General features: G+C 39.4%; 1 protein-coding gene across 5 annotated transcripts in view; it reads right to left on the bottom strand.

Annotated features, from left to right (window-relative positions):
- TC2N (tandem C2 domains, nuclear) overlaps positions 1 to 19006 on the bottom strand; it is a 36406-nt gene that overhangs the window by 7789 nt on the left and 9611 nt on the right. For 3 of the 5 annotated variants that reach the window (XM_017813800.1, XM_017813801.1, XM_017813803.1), the window contains exons 2-11: positions 14390 to 14516; positions 13487 to 13720; positions 9979 to 10143; positions 7397 to 7488; positions 6811 to 6886; positions 5561 to 5661; positions 4755 to 4871; positions 3709 to 3900; positions 1687 to 1801; positions 1012 to 1211 (exon numbers count right to left, since the gene is read on the bottom strand). In XM_017813800.1, coding sequence (XP_017669289.1) covers positions 1012 to 1211; positions 1687 to 1801; positions 3709 to 3900; positions 4755 to 4871; positions 5561 to 5661; positions 6811 to 6886; positions 7397 to 7488; positions 9979 to 10143; positions 13487 to 13720; positions 14390 to 14456 — 1359 coding nt within the window. In that variant the 5' untranslated portion in view covers positions 14457 to 14516. Of the gene's footprint in view, positions 1 to 1011; positions 1212 to 1686; positions 1802 to 3708; positions 3901 to 4754; positions 4872 to 5560; positions 5662 to 6810; positions 6887 to 7396; positions 7489 to 9978; positions 10144 to 13486; positions 13721 to 14389; positions 14517 to 15386; positions 15480 to 19006 lie in introns of those variants that run through there. The other 2 variants (XM_017813804.1, XM_017813805.1) reach the window with 2 other exon arrangements.

The raw sequence follows: 19006 nt of genomic DNA, 5'->3' as shown, positions 1-19006 counted from the left end.
CATGATGCTCCAAAAAATGGAGGAACTTCATATAACTCTTGCTGGCACATAATTTCTACAGCATCTAGCACTTCAGCATCTCCTGTCACTGCGTGTTTTCAGCAGGCACAGGAAACAGCACCAGAATGGGACAGTACCATTTTTTGTACCTAGGGACAGCACAGTCCTCCATCTGACATAGGACATTACAGTTGGGGGGTCTCAAAATCAATTCTACATTATTCACTTTTGCATATATTAGAATTCTGCTACTGCATCTAACTGGGTCAGAGAAAGCACAGAGATTTTTAACAACAGCTATGGCTCACTATACCAAGAAAAAAAGGAGAGAAAGAAGGGACAGGATGATGGTAAATTAGAACAACCAGGAGAAGAGGACAGAGAGAATAAAGAGACCAGACTACCAAGCTTTACGGTAGTTAAATAAATATGATCACACAAATACTTTCAAAGAGATACTATTGAAGTTCTGTTTGTTAACAAAAAAAAAGGCAACAAGAAAGAAGCCTAAAAAATACTTTGTGTTTGGACACCTATATTATTTCTTTATCATATATACTTAGAATATAGTACTGCTTTCAGCTTTTTTGGTTTTACCCAGGAAGGCGGTCTCATATTGTAGCTGTTCATACTTCCTTTTACACACCCCTGTTTGTAAGTGTACTGGTGGGGTAACCAACACCCCTCCTTGCTGTACAGGACATTGTAGGCTGTCCAGATCCTGTGAGTGCTGTGTTTGTTTTCTTTACAAAGCCTAGAGGCAAGGAGGAGATGGTGTGTCTCTTGGAAGGAATCTTTCAGATAGTAATACTCCACACAAAACTCCTATTCTGATGTTAGTGCATGTTTAAGAATCCAGTACCATTCTTGCTTGGGTTACATCCAGAAGAGTTTATTAGAATTTACTATTTTGCTATATGCCACCTCATTTAAGGTATTTGAAAACTCATACCAAGAAACCTGTGGAGCTGGATTTTAAGTAAAGGATCAGGCTATTTAGGAGAAACCAACCTGTCCTAGGAAGTGTTTTCTTCTCACTGAGCTTCTGCTGTAGAGCTTGATGAGAAAGCTAATTCCTTGTTCTGCTTGGCTAACTGGAAAAACCATCATTTCTCCCCACTTCACTTGGCCATTAGTGGACTTCAGAAGACGAGTCTTCTTCTTATAGATCATCCCTTCTGTACTAAACATTCCAACTTTCACAAAGAAATCTGGCACAAAAGGGAAGGAAAAAGGCATAGCACACAAAGGGTTACTCACAAACACATCCAAACAGGAACCAACCAGATCCATATGTATGGTTCAAATTGCAACAGTTTCTCAAAAGTCTGGCCAAAAGAACTGTACAATAGCTTTCCTGACTAGTCACACAAACAGAGTATGTTCAGTAATATTGAACTGATTAACACAGTATCCAAAAAGCAAGTGCAAGCTAATGCTCTTGTATGTCAGGATTAATACTGGGATAAAAATCTTCCAAAATACATAAACACATAGCTTCAAACCAAACAAAAAGTAATCAAGTAAGACATCTGGGGAAATAAGCCTTGGCAATGGAAGTCTACTGCACAATACGTTAGCCTGAGGTTTGTAAAGAATGTTATGAATTGCCAACCCATTTGATCAGCAATTAACCTGTTACAAATGCTTTTAGACAGGAGGCATGAAACAGCTGATGTAACTTACTTGAAGACAGTGGTGTAGATGAAACAGGAAGGTTTTGTGCTTCAAGAATCTGTAACTGTATCCTCCTGTTTATTGCTTGAAAACAAGTTCCTATTTGAAGTTCTGCACGGCGCACCTACAAGCAGAAGAATGTTGCCATAACATGTGGATTAAGTTGCTTATAAACTCAGGAAACACAGGAATTCTGTCATATAGTGGGCTCCCGCATTTCTATCTGGGATTTCCTGGACAGAAACATGAGCTGTATACACAGCCTGCAGATGCACAGTAAGTTCATCTTGCACTTGTCATAGCTGCAATGCATGTGCTCCGCTGATGGACTGCGTATGTGCGGTGCACAGATGGCTCTGGGTGGGCTGCAGGCAGGGATAGGGGCAAGTAAACGAGTCCTCAGCGTTCACTTGGGAAAGAGTCTGTACTGGTAAGAGCAGACACATGCAGGGAAGACCAGACATGCTGCTGCAGCTCTATTAAACCTGGGTGTGGAAGTGAGAGACCAGGTGTGCTCCACTTACACAGAAACCGTCGGAGTTCTCCTCCCACACTTCTGAATTTTGCAATATGGAGATATAAGCAACCTTTTCCATAGGTACAAAGCCCTGTCACTTAATGTCATGAATGCTTAGGGTGACTGCATACTGTGAAGTTTCCTATGTTAGGGAAGCACTTGTGTTTTACACGCCTACACACGTACACCCTTGCCCAGCACACACTGTGAATGATCCGAGATCTCCAGTCTATTTTTTTTTTATTTTAGAATTTTTGCTAGTGGCAAAGTTCATTGTGTCATCCTCATTGCTCTCCTGTCAGAGTAACATACTCAGAACACTGTAAAAGCATCAGGAAAAGGCCAACAGAGACCCACCTTTCCTGACAGCCTCTGTTGAAATGTACTCTGCTAGTCTTGGTTCCCTTCAAGTTTTAATGCACTTCAGTGAAGCAAAATGCACCAAGTGAGAGAACAACAGGTCAGGTAAAGAGAAGTCAGGCTCCAGTTCATCAAAGAGACCCAAAGTCTCTTTGCAGCTCAGCCACAGAATTGTTGTATAACCCTGAGAGGAAGCTACTTACTCGACTCTGAGTTTTGGCTTTCTATTTGCAGGGAGGGTAGTGTTTGCTGCCTCACAGGGTAGCACAGGGATGAATCCCAGCAGTGCAGGAGGGCTCTTGGATATAATAGTGAGGAAAGCCAACACAGAGAGAGATACTATGATATGATTCAGAAATTTACATTGAGATGAAACGCTTTCTAAAACAGTTTCCTCTGTCACTTAGTCTTACTGCTTTTGAAGCAATATTGTTATTCTTGTTAGAGCTAAAAAATGTCAAGTGTAGCTTACGTTAGAAATCAAGAGTATCGTTCATTTTACTCAGACACGCTTAAAAAAAAATTTGCTTTTGAATTGCTAATTCAAGTTTAATTTATTGAAAATACAAATGTCTAGACACAATCTATAAAAGAAACAAACAAAGTAAGGGTAGGGGGAAAGGAAATCCCACTGTGAAAACCACCTGCTTCTTATTACACTAATGGAAATGAACTGTATGAATTATTACTTCACAGCATGCAATCTGAACATTAAATATAGGTCTGTCTCTGCATTTTCAAGCCACTGAAGATCTTAGCACTTTTCTTCCACAACAAAAGCAGATTCCATTTGCTCTGAGCTCTTGCTGTGAGTGCTAAGGATCTTCTGATGCTTTTTTGGTCAGAAAAGACAATTACCCAGTGTCCTCTACTGAACATTTCCCCAGAATGCCCCTCCCTCAAGCTGTGAGCCATGGTGTGGAAGAGTCTGCTCTAGCTATTTTCCTAGAAACAGCTGCAGTTTATGACCAGAACAGCTATGTGCAGAGTTCAAAAGTCTGCATTTTTTCCCCATCAAAATGCCTTTCCCAAGGATGTGGGGAGAAGAAAAACAAATAACCTTCCTCGTTTTTACTACTGCATTACTTTACTTTCATTTCCAGCAACTCTTTCTAGGTGAGATAACAACACACTTTCACAGTATTGGCACTTACAGGTGCTCTGGAAGGAGGAGATATATCCAGCCAATGACTTGATTCCTGCGAGCTCAGCTCCTGCAGTGCCAAGGAACATTCTCCAATTGTTTTTTTCCTGGGAGTCTGTGTCTGGATTTTAAATACCAATCTGACAGCCTGCAGGCTTTGCAGTTTAATAGCAAATACAAAAGTTTCCATAAATTCAATATCCTAGAAAGAAAAACAGAGGAGTAACATCACCATTTTAAGAGAGTCCCACTGAGCCCAGAACCTAGAAACCAAGGTGTCTTGGTTCTATAGCCACTGCTCACAACCACTATTTTAGGCTGCCATGGAAAGTGTGCTTTTATAGTGCTAAGCCTGCACAGACTCATCCTCTCACTGTTGCACCCCGGCAGGGGCAAAGCTCGGGATTATTCTTCACTACTATAACAAGTTGTGACCATCTCTTCTGGAGCTTTACAACAGCACACACACATTGTTATAACAGATTCTGTGGCCTTTTGCTACAGTCTCTCCAGCTGATTTTATTTTCTTTCATCTTTGGCTCACATTATGGGGCGTTTATGTTGCTTTCCCTTCCACTCCCTTAATATTCGTTTACTGCCACTGTCAGGAATCTTGTCCTATGCAACCAATTCTTATAGTTTCTGTAAAGACAAAGCATTAATACTGTCTCCTGCCATATGAGAGGCAGTACATCAGCTACCTTCCCTGGGATGAGTGTGCACCTACACATATGCCCAGTCTTCCTCTGGTCCCTCACCATGGAGTTGCCAAGACCAGCAGCTCATGGTTCAGTCCCCTATGAGCATCTGTCCTGCAGCCTTGAGAGAGAAGGAGGGCAACAGTGCAATGCAGGAGAGGATATAGGGGGAAGAAGTGGAATGAGGCTTTTAATAGGATTATGAGAAGTCAGGGGAAGTAACCCACATCTAGGTAACTACCACAGCAAACATGGCATAGGAGTGGATGTTTGGTCCATTTTAAAAATCCATTTACATTTCATGTTTTTTTTTTCCTTGGGAAAAAGATTTCTCAGTGTTTTCCCTGACTCTACTTACACTGGAGCCCTCCTTGGCAGAAGATTTGAAATGCACTGGTTTGGGCAGTGTGAGAATTCCCTTGATGCAGATACGAGGATTCTCCCCACAGCTAGAAGGCCAGCACAGGTCTTTGCACTGCAACATTGAAAACAGTCAGTTTAGACAATGTAAGACTGTTTTTTACCATTTGATATAGTCCTGAGGTATCTGACTACTCAAAGTTCCATTGCCTAAAAATTACTCATAGTTCCTGGAAATAAATAAAACAACCAGCATAACAGTATCACATTTGCTTACAAAAAGGCCACAAGAAGCTAAGTGTCCTCAAAGTGCTATCAGGGTTCTGCCCTGAAGGAACTGTTAGATTTAAAGTTATAGAATCACAGAAGTCACTTAAATGCTGCCTCTGGAGTTGCTTCCATTTACTGCCTTCAGATTTCCCCAGGAAAATGTCCACAGCAGGATCAGCCTATGACCATCTCAGCTTTCTAATCTATGCTGAATAGTTCCTCACTCCACAACCAGAACATGTTAACATATGTATAGTAACATAAGGAGTTATATATTACTTCTTGCTAGTGACTGTAGCAGAACAGGGAAACAGGGATTGCAACAGGAAAAAAAAATCAAGGAGAGGCAGGATGCTTTGAAGCCCAGCATTAGATCTGACTGAACTTTGTTTATATTAATACTTAGCAGTAATTTTATTTTCCTCCTAAAAGTATTCATTAAAGTAACAAGAGAGCCAAATTTAATGAGAATTAACATCAAGTATAGGAAAATAGCAATTTGAATAAATAAACAACTTATTTATATTTGCTTACATGTAAAACTGTGATCCAAATCTGTTCTACAGAAGAAACATAACACAACTTCACATTCAGTCTTCCAAAGTCTCGTTCATCAGCTGATAATGTAATAGTATCTATGGAAGAAAGCCAATTAGTGTTTTTAGAAGTAATGCAGTATCTTAAATGTTCATTCCAGGAATACAGGAACTCGTTAGTAGGTGGACTGGTCATCTTTGCAAACTCCTCTCAAAGTAAGTTTGAAATACTTTAACACCTACATTTTAATGACAAAATATCCACCACGTCTTGTAGCTTGACCTTTTGCATAGCTAAAAGCCTTCACATTTCATAGAATAGAATCATAGAATATCCTGAACTGGAAGGGACCCCTAAGGGTCACTGAAGTCCAGCTCCTGTGGCTCTGCAGAGGACCACACAAAGAATCACACCATGTGCCTGAGTTATCTCTACTGAATTTAATAACTAGTTGTACTCAAACAACTTTTAGAAAGAAAAAAATCATGTGCCTGAGACACCCAGAACACATTTATATTCTATCACTTCCCTTAATCTCTTTCACCGTTAAGTTTATAAATTGGCCTCCTGTTTACCTTTCTCAGATTTCAATTGCAGTCTAGTAAACATTTTACTATTATGCTTTCTCCAAGTCAGAAGAGCCATTTAACGTCCAGCATTTCTCTGTCCTGACTAGAACTAGGTCATTGCCCCCAGTCTTCTTTTTGAGGAGACTGGGAGAAATTCTGACTTCTAGCAGAGTGACTTTTGTGGGGACTTGATTAATTTTTGAAGGTTTGTTTTGCAGTATCTCCACTTCTTCAGCATTCTTTCATAAATAAGGATGCTGGGTTTGCATGCAATATTCTTGTCTAATTACCAGTGTAATATATGTATTGGATTTCAGGCACTTCCCACAGAAAAATACTGTACTGAGAGATGAAAAAGGACTAGACCTGTGACCTAGTGCTGCATTCTACCCTAACAGAATGTCTGTAATTTCTTAATTCATGAGGGTAGTAAATCCAGGGATGAATTTTTCAAAAGCATGAGAACTCCTCAAAGTCTCATTTGCTCAGTCTCCTGAAAACAGGAAGGTGCAAGTCCAAAACTCAATCTCAAATTGCAAAGTAATCTCCAAACTGATCTGCAAGTTAGATTCATCTCAAAAAAAAAACCAAACCCAAACCAAACAACAGTAGAAACAGCTTAATATTTCACGTGCAAAGGGAAATATTTCATTACAAGGTAAACAAACAAAACATTACCCAGACTCCTGTTACTGCCTTGTGAATCCTTCCTGGAAGAAGTACTGCTGGGTACACTGGAGACTGAATCATATCTCTGGGGGGGACAAATAATTCACTTAATTCAGAGCAACAGATGCAAAACCCAGAGAGATTACACCACCAGACAAGATGTGATGAAAACAAAACACTCAGTTTTATATATATATATACACACACACAAGTTCATTGCTATCTAAAAGATTATTACTTAAAAAAAAAAATAAAGGCAGTGTTCTGTCTCAATGGAAACTTCTAGTATTCCACTTTTCAACTGATGGGAGAAATCACAAGATGAGCCATGACCTGTTGTCTGTCTTGTCCTGCCTAACAGCCCTACTTGGGTTTCTCAACAGCCCTTCTGGGCCAGAACAGCACGTCAGAGCAGCCTCAGGAAAAGGCCTCTTGAAGTTAGTCAGGATGTTGAACTTTCTCCCTTAGTCCTTCCAGTGCACAGTACAATGCCCTTCAGTATTTACTTTGAAAACACAACGTAACAGGAACAGATACACCGAGTAATCTGAGTTTTCAGCATAACCTAAATTATATATATATAAGGGGAACGCACCTTCATGGATCGATGAGGCGGGCTTCTGAGATCAAACATTGAGCGACTTACATCAAGTGATCCAGGCAAAGTACTAGATCTTAAATCACTAACTAAAAAGACAAGAGAACAATATAAATCATGTCAGCATCATTGCTAGAAAAAAACGTAAGTAGATCTATGATAGAATTGAAACCTAGCTAAATAACATCCAAGGAAGGATATCAGCACCTTTCCCTACTTCCCCTTTCCAAAACACTCCCCCAAAATGGCAAAATGGAGAGAGCAAGCCATTAAAATATCTCAATTCCATCTTTGAAATAGTTCAAACTTACTTGGTCACACTGGTAGCACTAGCAGGATGGGGAGCCTGCCTCAAAGTTATTCCCTCAAGAGAAATGTTTTGTTTAGTAGATGCTTTAACAAAACAGAAAACCTTTGTCTTGAAATCTAGCCAGCTAGAACTGGGGTTTAGCCTTTTTAAAATTTTTCCACAGTAAAGATCCCAGTGGCAAAAACATGCTGCCTGCTAAACTTGGCCTCATCTCCCTGGCTTCACTGATCACTGTGTCAAAGCACCACACTCCATATCCTTACTAGATCTCAGACAAAGCAAGTCTTAACTCTAATATGACATGTACCTGTTATAGCACAAAACCAAGACCTTTATTTTATAGAAGCGTGGTTTCCTCAACAGTTGGTGGTTAAGTAGATGCTATCAGTTTTTGACCCCAACTCAATACAGAGCTAAAGGACATTTTCTGTGCATAATTATACAGCAACAGTAGGTGAAAGCTGAACTAATGCCACTGTTTCAGGAATCTCTGCTGACTCCAGCGATGTTCAAGAGGTTTTTAAAGCCGCCCAACTCAAAAATGGCCCATACTGAAGCAAATGAGCTTAGTTTAGCTTCTAGGGCTATCTAATGCAATGAACTGCTTTTTGTTGCAATGCTGTGTTATGGTATTGCAGAAGACATCCACTGCAATCCACCGATCATTATCTTAAGAGAATTACATCTCTCGTTACTGAAAATGTATTTCCTTTTTATTGCTATCAAAAGAAAGAACTAATTATGGTTATTGTAAGATGATAGGATACAGAATAATTCTTTCTTTTCCCAAGGAAGAAAATATTAAAAAAGCAGAAAAATTTTAACCATATGTTGTTTACTAATAACTAGAATTTGGGGAAAACATCAATAAATTTATTTTTCAATTTGTTTATGTAGGTTTTTTTTAAGATGAAGAAGAGGAACTTCATATTAGAATTCTAAAATTTCACTTCATACATTCCACATCCTGTAGTTCTAAACCCACATATATGAAAAGTATCACTTGCTGCAACAAACTAGGCTTAGAGTTTTGCTTAAATATTCTATAGATGCACATGAAGAGAATCATCTAACTTCTGAAACAGCTGTCAAAAAATTCTGGAGGAAGAAGGCATTTTAAAACTGTACTCTAGACACACTAGAGTAACCTTTCTTGTGTTTAAACTTAGTAAGACAAAACTAGTAAAGTGTTTACTCTGCTTGAAGAAAAATGGACAAAGAGATGATGAACTGAAGGGAAGATGTTCAAGACAGTTTTATAAAACCCATTTGGCTCCCACCACAGGTGCTTCCAGAGCCTAGTAAAACCATATGTGTTAAAGGCTGCTAAAATTGTACATGTGTTTTGTTCTCTTAAAAAATATATGGAGTAGTCTTTTCATGTAGTCTCTATGGTGATTCACAATTATTTTGAAACAGGACACAGACTGAGATATTTTCCCCTAGCTGTAAAATAAGCATGATATACCATTCTAAATAAAACATCTTTAAAAATGCATGCTGTTGCCAGCTTCCGATTTAACGGAGAGGCGTGTACATTTCTTCAAGTGTTTGAGTTTTCTGAATGCATTTGCCTTAGAAATCACAAGCAACACCTAGTCATCTCCTTCAGTCTAAACGGCATTCATTAGAGGATACATATACCAATGAACAGCAGAGAAGATAATTTTTCCCTAGCAGCCAAACACTTTCTATCCAAACTTTTACTATCACGCAGCCCTCCCCCATTCTTACACAAAATGAGAAGTGGGGACATTTCTGTAGCTTCAAAAGGAAACTACAAAAGAGCTGGTATAGAGCATCATGTCCCATTTTGCACCTGTTCTTATCATCTGCTCCTGAACGTTTTTTGGTGCTTGTTTCTCTTCCCAGGTACATACTCCTCAGGCATTCCTCCACTCAACATACTGCCTGCCTTCCTTTTTCTGGCTCCCTCACTTCTATCACTGGTAGCTGAAATCTCCAGTACTGCATCCTCTTTGGGATCAGAAGCAGCTACGGTAGCTCACTTCGCCAATTCCTCTACCTTTGTGGTGCATGGAGTCTTCTGATGCCCCCAAACGACAAAAAGTAACAGTACAGCTGAAAATCAAGCAGAGCTGGCTCTACAGATTGATTCACCATCCAAGAAGTGTCCGTAGCATACAGACTGACTTGGGACTGCTGTAATCAAACAAGACTTCTGTAGACTAATGGTTTTTTTGCCCTCTTACCTATAAACCCTTAAAAAGGGAGGCAGAGAGAAAAGTCAGGGCGTGGTTCTCCTCACCTGATCCATATAATTTCCTGTTATCTGATTTTGCCTGGGAGCGCCTAATCAGATCTGGCGAAACCCGGTGCTCCAAATAGAAGGGGTTGTACACGTCATAGCGGGGCCACTGGTACACGCCGTGTAGCTCTGCTTTCCGGTCACCAAATGAGGCCCTGGCAGATTCTGTGGAGCACAAGTAAACATCAAATGCAAGAGTCCCAGACATAACACATGCTGCCTGGCTTCATAAGGCAGGCAGAGTGCCTTCAGGGCAAAGGACAAAATATTTCAATATTATCTACTTCGGGTAAAGGAAAAAAAAAAAGAAAAAGAAAACACACATTCACATTATGTCAGGTTTTCACAGTGTGCGAGCAAACACTGGAATTTAATTGGCCATAAAAAACTATGCATACCCTGTCTTGGAGTTTCGCAGTAGATGCCAAGTAGTTAAAATACAGAAGGCTCCACAGACAGACAGCAAGACAGAAATTAACAGGAAAAGTAGGGCCATGTGTACAGAAAACGTCCAATTTATTTGGCTACCTATTCCCTGGATATTCCCACTCAGCTAATGGATCCCAACACCTTCAGGAAGATCTTGTATGGAAAGATAATGCAGCTTGTGACTGCAGTCTCCTTGTTTATCTAGTCTCCTTGGGAAGCCTGTCCATGGTAAAATCGCTGGTCCAAAATTACTTGAATTTTTGGCTGAAGCACAAGTAGTCGTATCTGAGAATGCTTGAATCCCAGCCCTTTACTCAGCCCATAATCATTTCAGAAAAAACCAAGTACATCTTGGTCAGCAAAACAGTGAAGAACACTGCTGTAGTGTTCTTTACTGTCTAGAGTGAAAAGAAGCCATATGTAACGGTACATTAGAGAATGGGGTGATTCTGCCAAACTTTAACATTTACTTTGTTCACTTCACCTCCCTGGACTTCAACCTATCTCTTAAGAAGTTCTTTACCCCACAATAAAGTACCTTCTGTTCTGCAAGTGTGTTGCACCATAAGAGGCAAACTATCACTGCTGTAAAATCCTCACATGCCAGTAAAGTGAAAAAGAATAACTGAAACACTGAGATGGAACATGAGCAACGATAAAGCACGAATTCAAGCATAATGGGCTGGAGAATGACGTAAATTAGGATGAATGCTGGAAGTGAGGCCATAAAGAATTGCTACACAGCAGATGATGGAAAAGCCAGTGTTCCAGACCAGGAGCACACTTCTTCCTGCTAGCTTACTTCTGTGAGAGCATGAGACACAGTGCAGTGAGTACTGAAGAGAAAGGCTGCCAGAACTTAATTGCTTTCAGAAGGGATGCCAAGAGCTAACACTGAGAATGTCCTGTTTCACTAAAGGAGAATGGCCAGACATGCACAGAAAATGGAGTGGAACTGAGAGCAGAACTTGGATTTCTACAGATATTTAACAACGGTCTAAGAAAAAAATACTCTAAATACATTTCTCGAGTATGCTGGTGGTTTGGCTAATGTGAGGAAGGAATGACAGCACACTTCACTGTATTTAGTAAATCTCCCTGAAAAGTAAATGCTGCATTTTTAAACACAATTTTAATGAGGCTTAGAAAGCTGTACTTTAAAAATTAAGTATTTATATTTGGAAATAGAAATGAAAGTTGTCTACTTGACATAAGAGCTACTTTTCAAATATTTGCTCAAGAATTTAAAATATTTGCTCAAGAGAGACAATTATGAAGAGTCAGGTCATCTTGCCAGAAGATCTGCCAGCTTATAGCCTAAGGGCCACTCTGTACACCAGGTCCTTCAGAAATGATCAGGAACCAGAATTCCCAATGTAGACACTGACTGATAAGATTGTGTAGAACAGCATGAACAAAGAAAACATTCATCTAAATGCTGTTAGACACGTCTTCCTTCTCCCTGGAGAATACTCATACCTCAAAGTCCTTGCTGGACTTCTCTGTATAATATCTTGAGGACAAGATAGGACAAAGCAAGGTAAAGCCTGCACCCAGACCCAGTAAGAAAGGGGATTATCAGGAGCATGTCCTGCATTTCCATAGCATGTCCATTTGTGGACTTAAAAGAAATAGCCACCAAAACAGCAGGCAACAGCAATGGGGAGATCAGGCTCAGAGATGAGAGGGACTTCACATATTCTACCTCCAGCTGTTCTGTTGCCTGTTCATGTCTGGTGCGACATACAAGTAAAGCCCACGAAAAAGATCAGGCACAGAATGGCCAATCTACACCAAATAGCTCTGCTGGGCTGATTAGCTGGGCTCTGGTGCCAGTGTTACCAGCAGTGGTGGATGAGGAGTAAGTTTGGTAATAGGCCCACAGGAGGACACAAGAAGCAATGGCAAGGACACAGGGAGAGAGAGGAGGGTGGGAATAAAACCACATAAACACAAAAAAAGTTATGTAGTGCTGCATTAGTTATTATGCAACATGTGGTTGACTTTTTTCAGTTATTAAGGTTTCCACCTCCAGAAAAGAAATACATGCACATGGAACTAAAAGCATATTCCCAGCTTATCACATCCTTGAGACAAAGAAATGCTAGAAAAAACAACTGTTTAGGTATGTCCCTGTGCCAAAATTTTCCCTTACCTAATTTTAGGCATCTTCTGGCAGGACTAAAAGCCTAATGATAGCGTATGCCCTGTAACTCATGTTACTGGGCCAGGATCCTATTCTTTTAAAATGGCACTGTGTCTAAACTGCATTTACATAATTTTGGCAGTTTGAGTATGAGACTAACATGCAGAGGTTGAAACACAAGATTGCCGTGAAGCAAAGAATCATAACATCATGTGCAACCTCATACCCTGGAGATCTGTGTCCCCAGCCTCCCAAAAAGCAGCAAAAAAAGCAGGAAATAGGAAATACTAGGGACAAAAAATTCTGCCAAGTAGTAGCGCACGCCATGTATTGGCAAAATTTGAAAAGGAAGATGTGTTAGCATGTTAAAACATATCAGTATATTAACCATGAAAGCCAGACCACCCTCCTCTTTTTACTTGAGTGGTCTGGATGCTGGCATGTGTTAGGTCTTTCCTTGCCTCCAATAAATTCTTCGCTAAAGATTCTGTTTCCTGTCAGTGTCTTCCATTACTTTTGAGTATGAACACTGGTGTGCAATCATCCCTTTCAGTCTTATTCATGCAACATCACAGAGATTCACAGTGGGATGACATACTTCCCAAAACCTCTCTGGGTGTCCAGAGAGAAAAGAAACAGGCTCCCCAGGGAAGTGGTCACAGCCCCAAGCCTGCCAGAGTACAAGAAGCATTTGGACAATGCACTCATGTCCATGCTGTGACTCTTGGGGTGTCCTGTGCAGGGTCAGCAGTTGGACTTCGATGATCTCTGTGGGTCCTTTCCAACTCATGGTATTCTATGATTCTTTGAAACAAGACCAGGCTTCTAGAAAAGTTCTGCAAACATATGTTTTCAGTAGGAATACAGTAGGAATAATTTTCAAGGAGTAGCAGAAGCTAAACAACTATTTCAGCAATGCTGTTTGTATTGTACCTTTAATCCCTCCAGCATGTGAGATACTAGGAAGGTTCTTCGGCTGTACATACGCCAGTTTGAATGGAGGGACCACAAATGGTACCTCCTGACCATCCAGGGGCAGTTTAGAAAGCAAATAATCCTCTGAACAGCCAACTTGACGCTTCACTGACACGGAAGACAATGGAGGCTTCTCTACAATAGTTGGCTTGCTTGCAGCTCCTGCTTCAAATTCCTGCACCATGGAAACTGCTAAAAATAAAGAGCAAGAAAAACAGACAGTCCACATGTGCATTAATTTTTGAACAATACCATGAACAAACGTCTTTTATTTAATAGTATCTGTGCTTGATACATTACTTAACAGCTGCTAATATTCAGTTTTACAGCATTCAGGACTAGCACCTGGAAAAGATATTTTTCCTCCTGACACCTGTACTGGTCCAAACTGTCTGTTGCCCAAGCTTCTATATTTATAGCTACCTTCCTCTTAACACGAATTTTCACAAAAGCTACACTTGCATCATTGAAGAGTTCTTCAAACAACTGAGACACCAAAGAAAATCCTGACAGTAAATCCACAGAGTGAAAAAAAAAAAAAAAAAAAGAAAGCTTTCGAATTCTGAGAGTTCGAAAGATACAAGACCTTTACACAACCTTGGGTAAAAAAGCTGTCTTTTTTGGACAGTATTTTAGACGGCGAAGAGCAGACTCCAGACAAGTGTTATTTCTCAGTTCCAATTCATAACACTTAAAAGCATGTGTTCAATCTCCAAGTGGAGGTATGGAAAGAATTTTGGATGTTGTAAAAGAAATCAAGTTTATAATGGGTGACATAGTCATTTTATTAATGGGAAATTTCACCATTAATGAAACCAGAACAGCAAAACTGTTAGTTGATGTCATTATGTCAGAACTCACGATCATTTTTTTCCTTTTCCATGCAGAAACACCATTTACAGCACGTTTTCATATATTCTGTTGCCATTGTTTTCAGTGTTGCAATGTAGAGGGGACCACAGTCAAAGATCCAGTGCAGCAATCAAACCTGAAAAACACAATAAAATAAACCGTAGTAGATGGGAATAGTTGAAACTGGAATGCAATATTATCAGTTATTTAATATGCAGCTGCTTATTGGACACAGTCCCAATGAGAATGTTACTTCAGTCATAAAAAGATCAGAGCCATCAGATTTCTCTCTCTGAGACAAATTATTTTTATATAAAAACATAAGGAACGAGACAATAACTAACATACAGCATCCAAATACTTTCAGTAACCCACTCAGACAGGTCCCTGTCTTTTGGGAACACTAAAATTGTCCTCATATTTGTGCATGCCACTGGGCTTTAGAGTTTACTAAGCTTTACAGCTGTTTTGATGTGGTCTTGTCAAGTCATTTGCAAGATGTGTTTTTTATTCCGTTTCCCTTGTTCATGTTTCTCCTATCCTCTTTTGCTCCTCTACTATTTTCACATACATCTATACGTGTTTACATTTTTTCACTCAACATAGTCCATACTTTTAACTTGAAAACACTCTTTATGAATGATGCCAAAACTGCCTTCTTTGAGGAACTACTGCTTTCTCATAATTGTATACACATGAAACTGAAGACCTGGTTTATTATATAATTGTCTGCTGTGCATACAGAAATAGAGCACGCTGACTTTCAGCAAAATAAGAGGCATGTAATCTACTAAAGAATGAGAACAAGTCTCTAACAGCTGGTTAACATTAAAAGAACTTTATGACAATGCTAACTGGCCTCATTTAAATGTCTTTATTCATATCCTTATGTTCTCTTTTCAGAGGAACACAGACAGCTGTGTTGCCTCCTGTCCAAAACTTTAGCTGTGTAAGTCTAGTCCTTTTACATCCATCTAAAGTACACAAGGTTCTTAGTAGAACATACCCAAGACACGATTTTAACTCCACGGAGGTTAGAAGACACCAAATAGAACAGGAACATAAGTTGAAGGAATGGGAAAGACAAGTAAGATAAAGGAGGAAAACACAGAGTACCTCCAGTACTGCTATTTATGTTTTGGGCCTTTGCAGTCACTGAGATACTGAGACCTTCACAAGGAAGCCCTACATTAACCTGTTATCTTTAAAATACTAGTGTGAAATATAATGAAGGTTTAGTACTACAACTGCATAACTGTTCCAGAATTATTCTTAATCGTAAACTATCACAAAGGACTGATCAGAAGGAAATTCTTAAAATATATTCCCATTAAACCTAAACCTAGGTAAACCATTATCGTACTGCAACAAAGACCTAAGGAAATATTTGCTTTAATACAACTTCTCTGAATAATTTTTGCTGGGTTTACCACTGAGTGATATTTATCATTTCCTCTAGTTTTATACTGCTCTTTGTGTTCAACAGAGCAAAACACAAGTACCCAAATATAAAAACCTCAGAAGTAGCCTGAATACTGGTACATATTATTCTGGAATAATGTAGGCTACTGAAGAGATTACAGCATAGTCTCTAATCAGACAGGGCAGCGGTGCAATATTCTGCTTTAAAAGGGACACCATTTTACAGAATGGATGCACAGAATCCATCACTCAGTACTTGCCTTGGTCTCAAAATTGCCCATGAGTGTAAGTACAGCATGAGATCTGCATCAAAAATCTTCAGAGGCAATGCCACAACCTCCAGAACCTGCTCTGCATCTTCACAGAAGCACAAAAAGAGGCATGGGAATTCCTCATTAAATCCTCCATGGTTCTAAGGATCAGATTTTCATTGCTGCTCCTCCCTTAGAGGCACACTCATGATAACTAAGCCTTCTAGTTTACTTAGGCTTCCCTTGCAGTGATTTTCCTTCCCAGCTGTTATCAGTACACAGCTGGAGTTAATATGCTTCACTCTTGCTCACCATGTTTAAACTGGGCTGAAACAGCTGCTCTGTTTGCTCTAAGCTTTGCAACAATGGTATCTAAGCCTCAGTGGCAGTTTGCACAGGCAAAACAGACTTTTATCTTAAGATGTCCAGATTGAATTTATTCGCTACTGCTGGTGAAGAAACCAAACGTGAGTAACACCGCCCTACTTTCCAGCTACATAAAGTGGAAAAATTAGTTTTTCTGCATCAGAGAAAATTCAGTTCACGATAGTAAACTGTTTAGCTGGAACCATTAATATGAGCAAATAAACAAATATAAATCATCTGTCACAAGCAGTTGCCTTTGCATCACAGGGCTCAGTGATATAGTCTTTAATCATTATCTTTTTTCCCCATTTATCAATATGCAAATGTTCATACATTTTTTTCTATCTGAAGACAAATATAAAGCAATTCATCACTGCCTACTGTACAAAACAGTATACTATTTACAGATTACTGTTTTGTAGGCAAGGCTGTATCAGTAGCCAGTGCCAAAGTATATAGACACATATCTTAAGAGTTTTAGCTTAAATACAGGATTTTGAAAAAGACAGTTCCAAGAGCAAGAGACTAGAGCACAGTTTACACTTTCTTTATGCTTAAAAATGTCGTGGTCTCAGTGACAAATCTTGCACTTGGGTTCCTAGACTTGTACCACAGCCACGTTACAAAAAAAATGACAGCATTTGCTGAGGGACAGACCATCACCATCTAGACACGGTGCTCCCTCATTCTGCTTAGAGCACTTGGCTTTGTGAAAGCACAACATGGATCGTCTCAAATACTTTTAAAAATTTTAATCACTTAACTAAGCTACAGTAATAAATACAGTTGTTTTTTGGTTTAGTTCAGAAGAGCAATTCTGGCAGTAGATTAGATGGCTTGGCTCCCAGTTAATATATTTTCTCATATCTGTATTTTCCAAACTGCCTACAGTTAGTTATACAATTTTCACTGCATGCAAAAGTTTCATCTTAACCATGTGGGAGAGAAAGAAATTTAGTAGGTTCTATTGACTATTTTATTAACTGAAAATGAGCAAAAATATTGTCGAAGACTAAACAAGTATTTAATGATCTTGACAGAAATTGACATTTCTATCAAAGGTTAAACTTATCCCACGTGCCAGAACTTTTTGCTGGTGTTGGCTACCCAAAAATCCTCAGTATATTATTCAACAGTTGTTAAAAGGTTGCACTAACATGAATTCGTCTGGGAATGCATTTGTGAAATAAACCTGAACTGTAGAGATACTTTTTAGGTTCCCCCATGAATTCCAAACTAGTACTGACTTCCCAGTAATGTCATCCATTTTAACAAGAAGTTAGGACCCCTTGATGCTATCTGTATTTTGGAGTCAGTTTTTGTTAGGCAATATGCATGGATAAAGACATCTTCCATTCTGGAGATACTAGACTGAGAAAAGGATGGGGGAAAAGGAGAATTATCCCTCATTTTCAGACAAAAAAATGAGAGAAATCAATTTGTAGGAGAAGAGGGAACTGAACCCAGATCTTGTCACTCTGTCTCAAATTCTCCCCTTCTTGGTGTTTTTCACCAATTTCAGTAACCCTTTTAATTTCTCTCTTCCCAGTATCAAGGCAAAGTAAGATAATGAATCGTAACTCAGCAATTGTACTTCCACGCTAAGGCAAAAGAAGAGCCAAGCTTATTAGAACATCCTGGAAACGACAAAGTTTAGAAAGCAACCACACACATACACTGAGCCTAGAGAATTACAATCACTATTATTTTAATGGGTTTAGATGGAAAACATAAATTATCTTAATGATTTCCAGACTTCTCTGATAGAAATTTTGACTGAGCTAAAATCAGATAAACAGAGTATCAAAGATTTTAGTTCCAGATGCCTCCAGAACGATTACAAGACAGAGATGTTTGGAGAAGAAAGTAAATATTTTCAACAACTCATTAAATGAAAAGAACATGATAGAAAACGGATGATTGCAATATTATATATTAAAAGCTGAAAGCAGTTTGAAAAGAAATGTCAGGTCTTTGCTGCCATATGAGGAAAGGGTATGTTTTGCAACATGTTTGTAGGCTGCCAGTGGATTTTACTGCATTTAGTCACAGCACTGCTCCATAGGAGTTGAACAGGTAACACACTGAAAACTATGCAGTAGAAACAAAGGTGAAATAGCTGTTCTCAAACAGGGAGAGCTGGCTAAGCCAGTGGTTTCAAATGTTTTGAGATTTATTGCCAGTCATAAATGTATAAAATGCATTCTCAGATCTGCATTTCAGAGACCCATCACGGCAAAATTCTAGTAGCAGTAAGTTCTCACAAAGCAGGATGTGTAAAAGAAAATATCCGGAAACAGGGATGATTGGTTGTTATTAAGCATTTGGGACAGATGTTGAATGACATAAGTGTCTACAAGTCCAGGAGCCAGGACACTTTGCAACATCTGAGGATCTGCCCTGTGGAGAAAGCGAGCTCGAGCTTGCCAGTTCACACCTCAGCCAAACACCATGTTTATGCTACCTCTGGGCCTTTCTGCCTTTTGGATCCAGGGGATGCAGTCAATCCCAGTCATATAAATCCTTCAGAGAGCGTAACAGTACCACCTCAGGTCTCCAGATGTTTGACAGAAACACAGCACACCAA

The sequence above is a fragment of the Lepidothrix coronata genome, unplaced genomic scaffold, assembly GCF_001604755.1.
Source record: "Lepidothrix coronata isolate B3197 unplaced genomic scaffold, Lepidothrix_coronata-1.0 Scaffold43, whole genome shotgun sequence".
In the NCBI taxonomy this organism is placed as follows: Eukaryota; Metazoa; Chordata; class Aves; order Passeriformes; family Pipridae; genus Lepidothrix; species Lepidothrix coronata.
The sequence above is the reverse complement of the archived record's forward strand: the minus strand, read 5'-3'. Positions and strand labels throughout refer to the sequence as shown.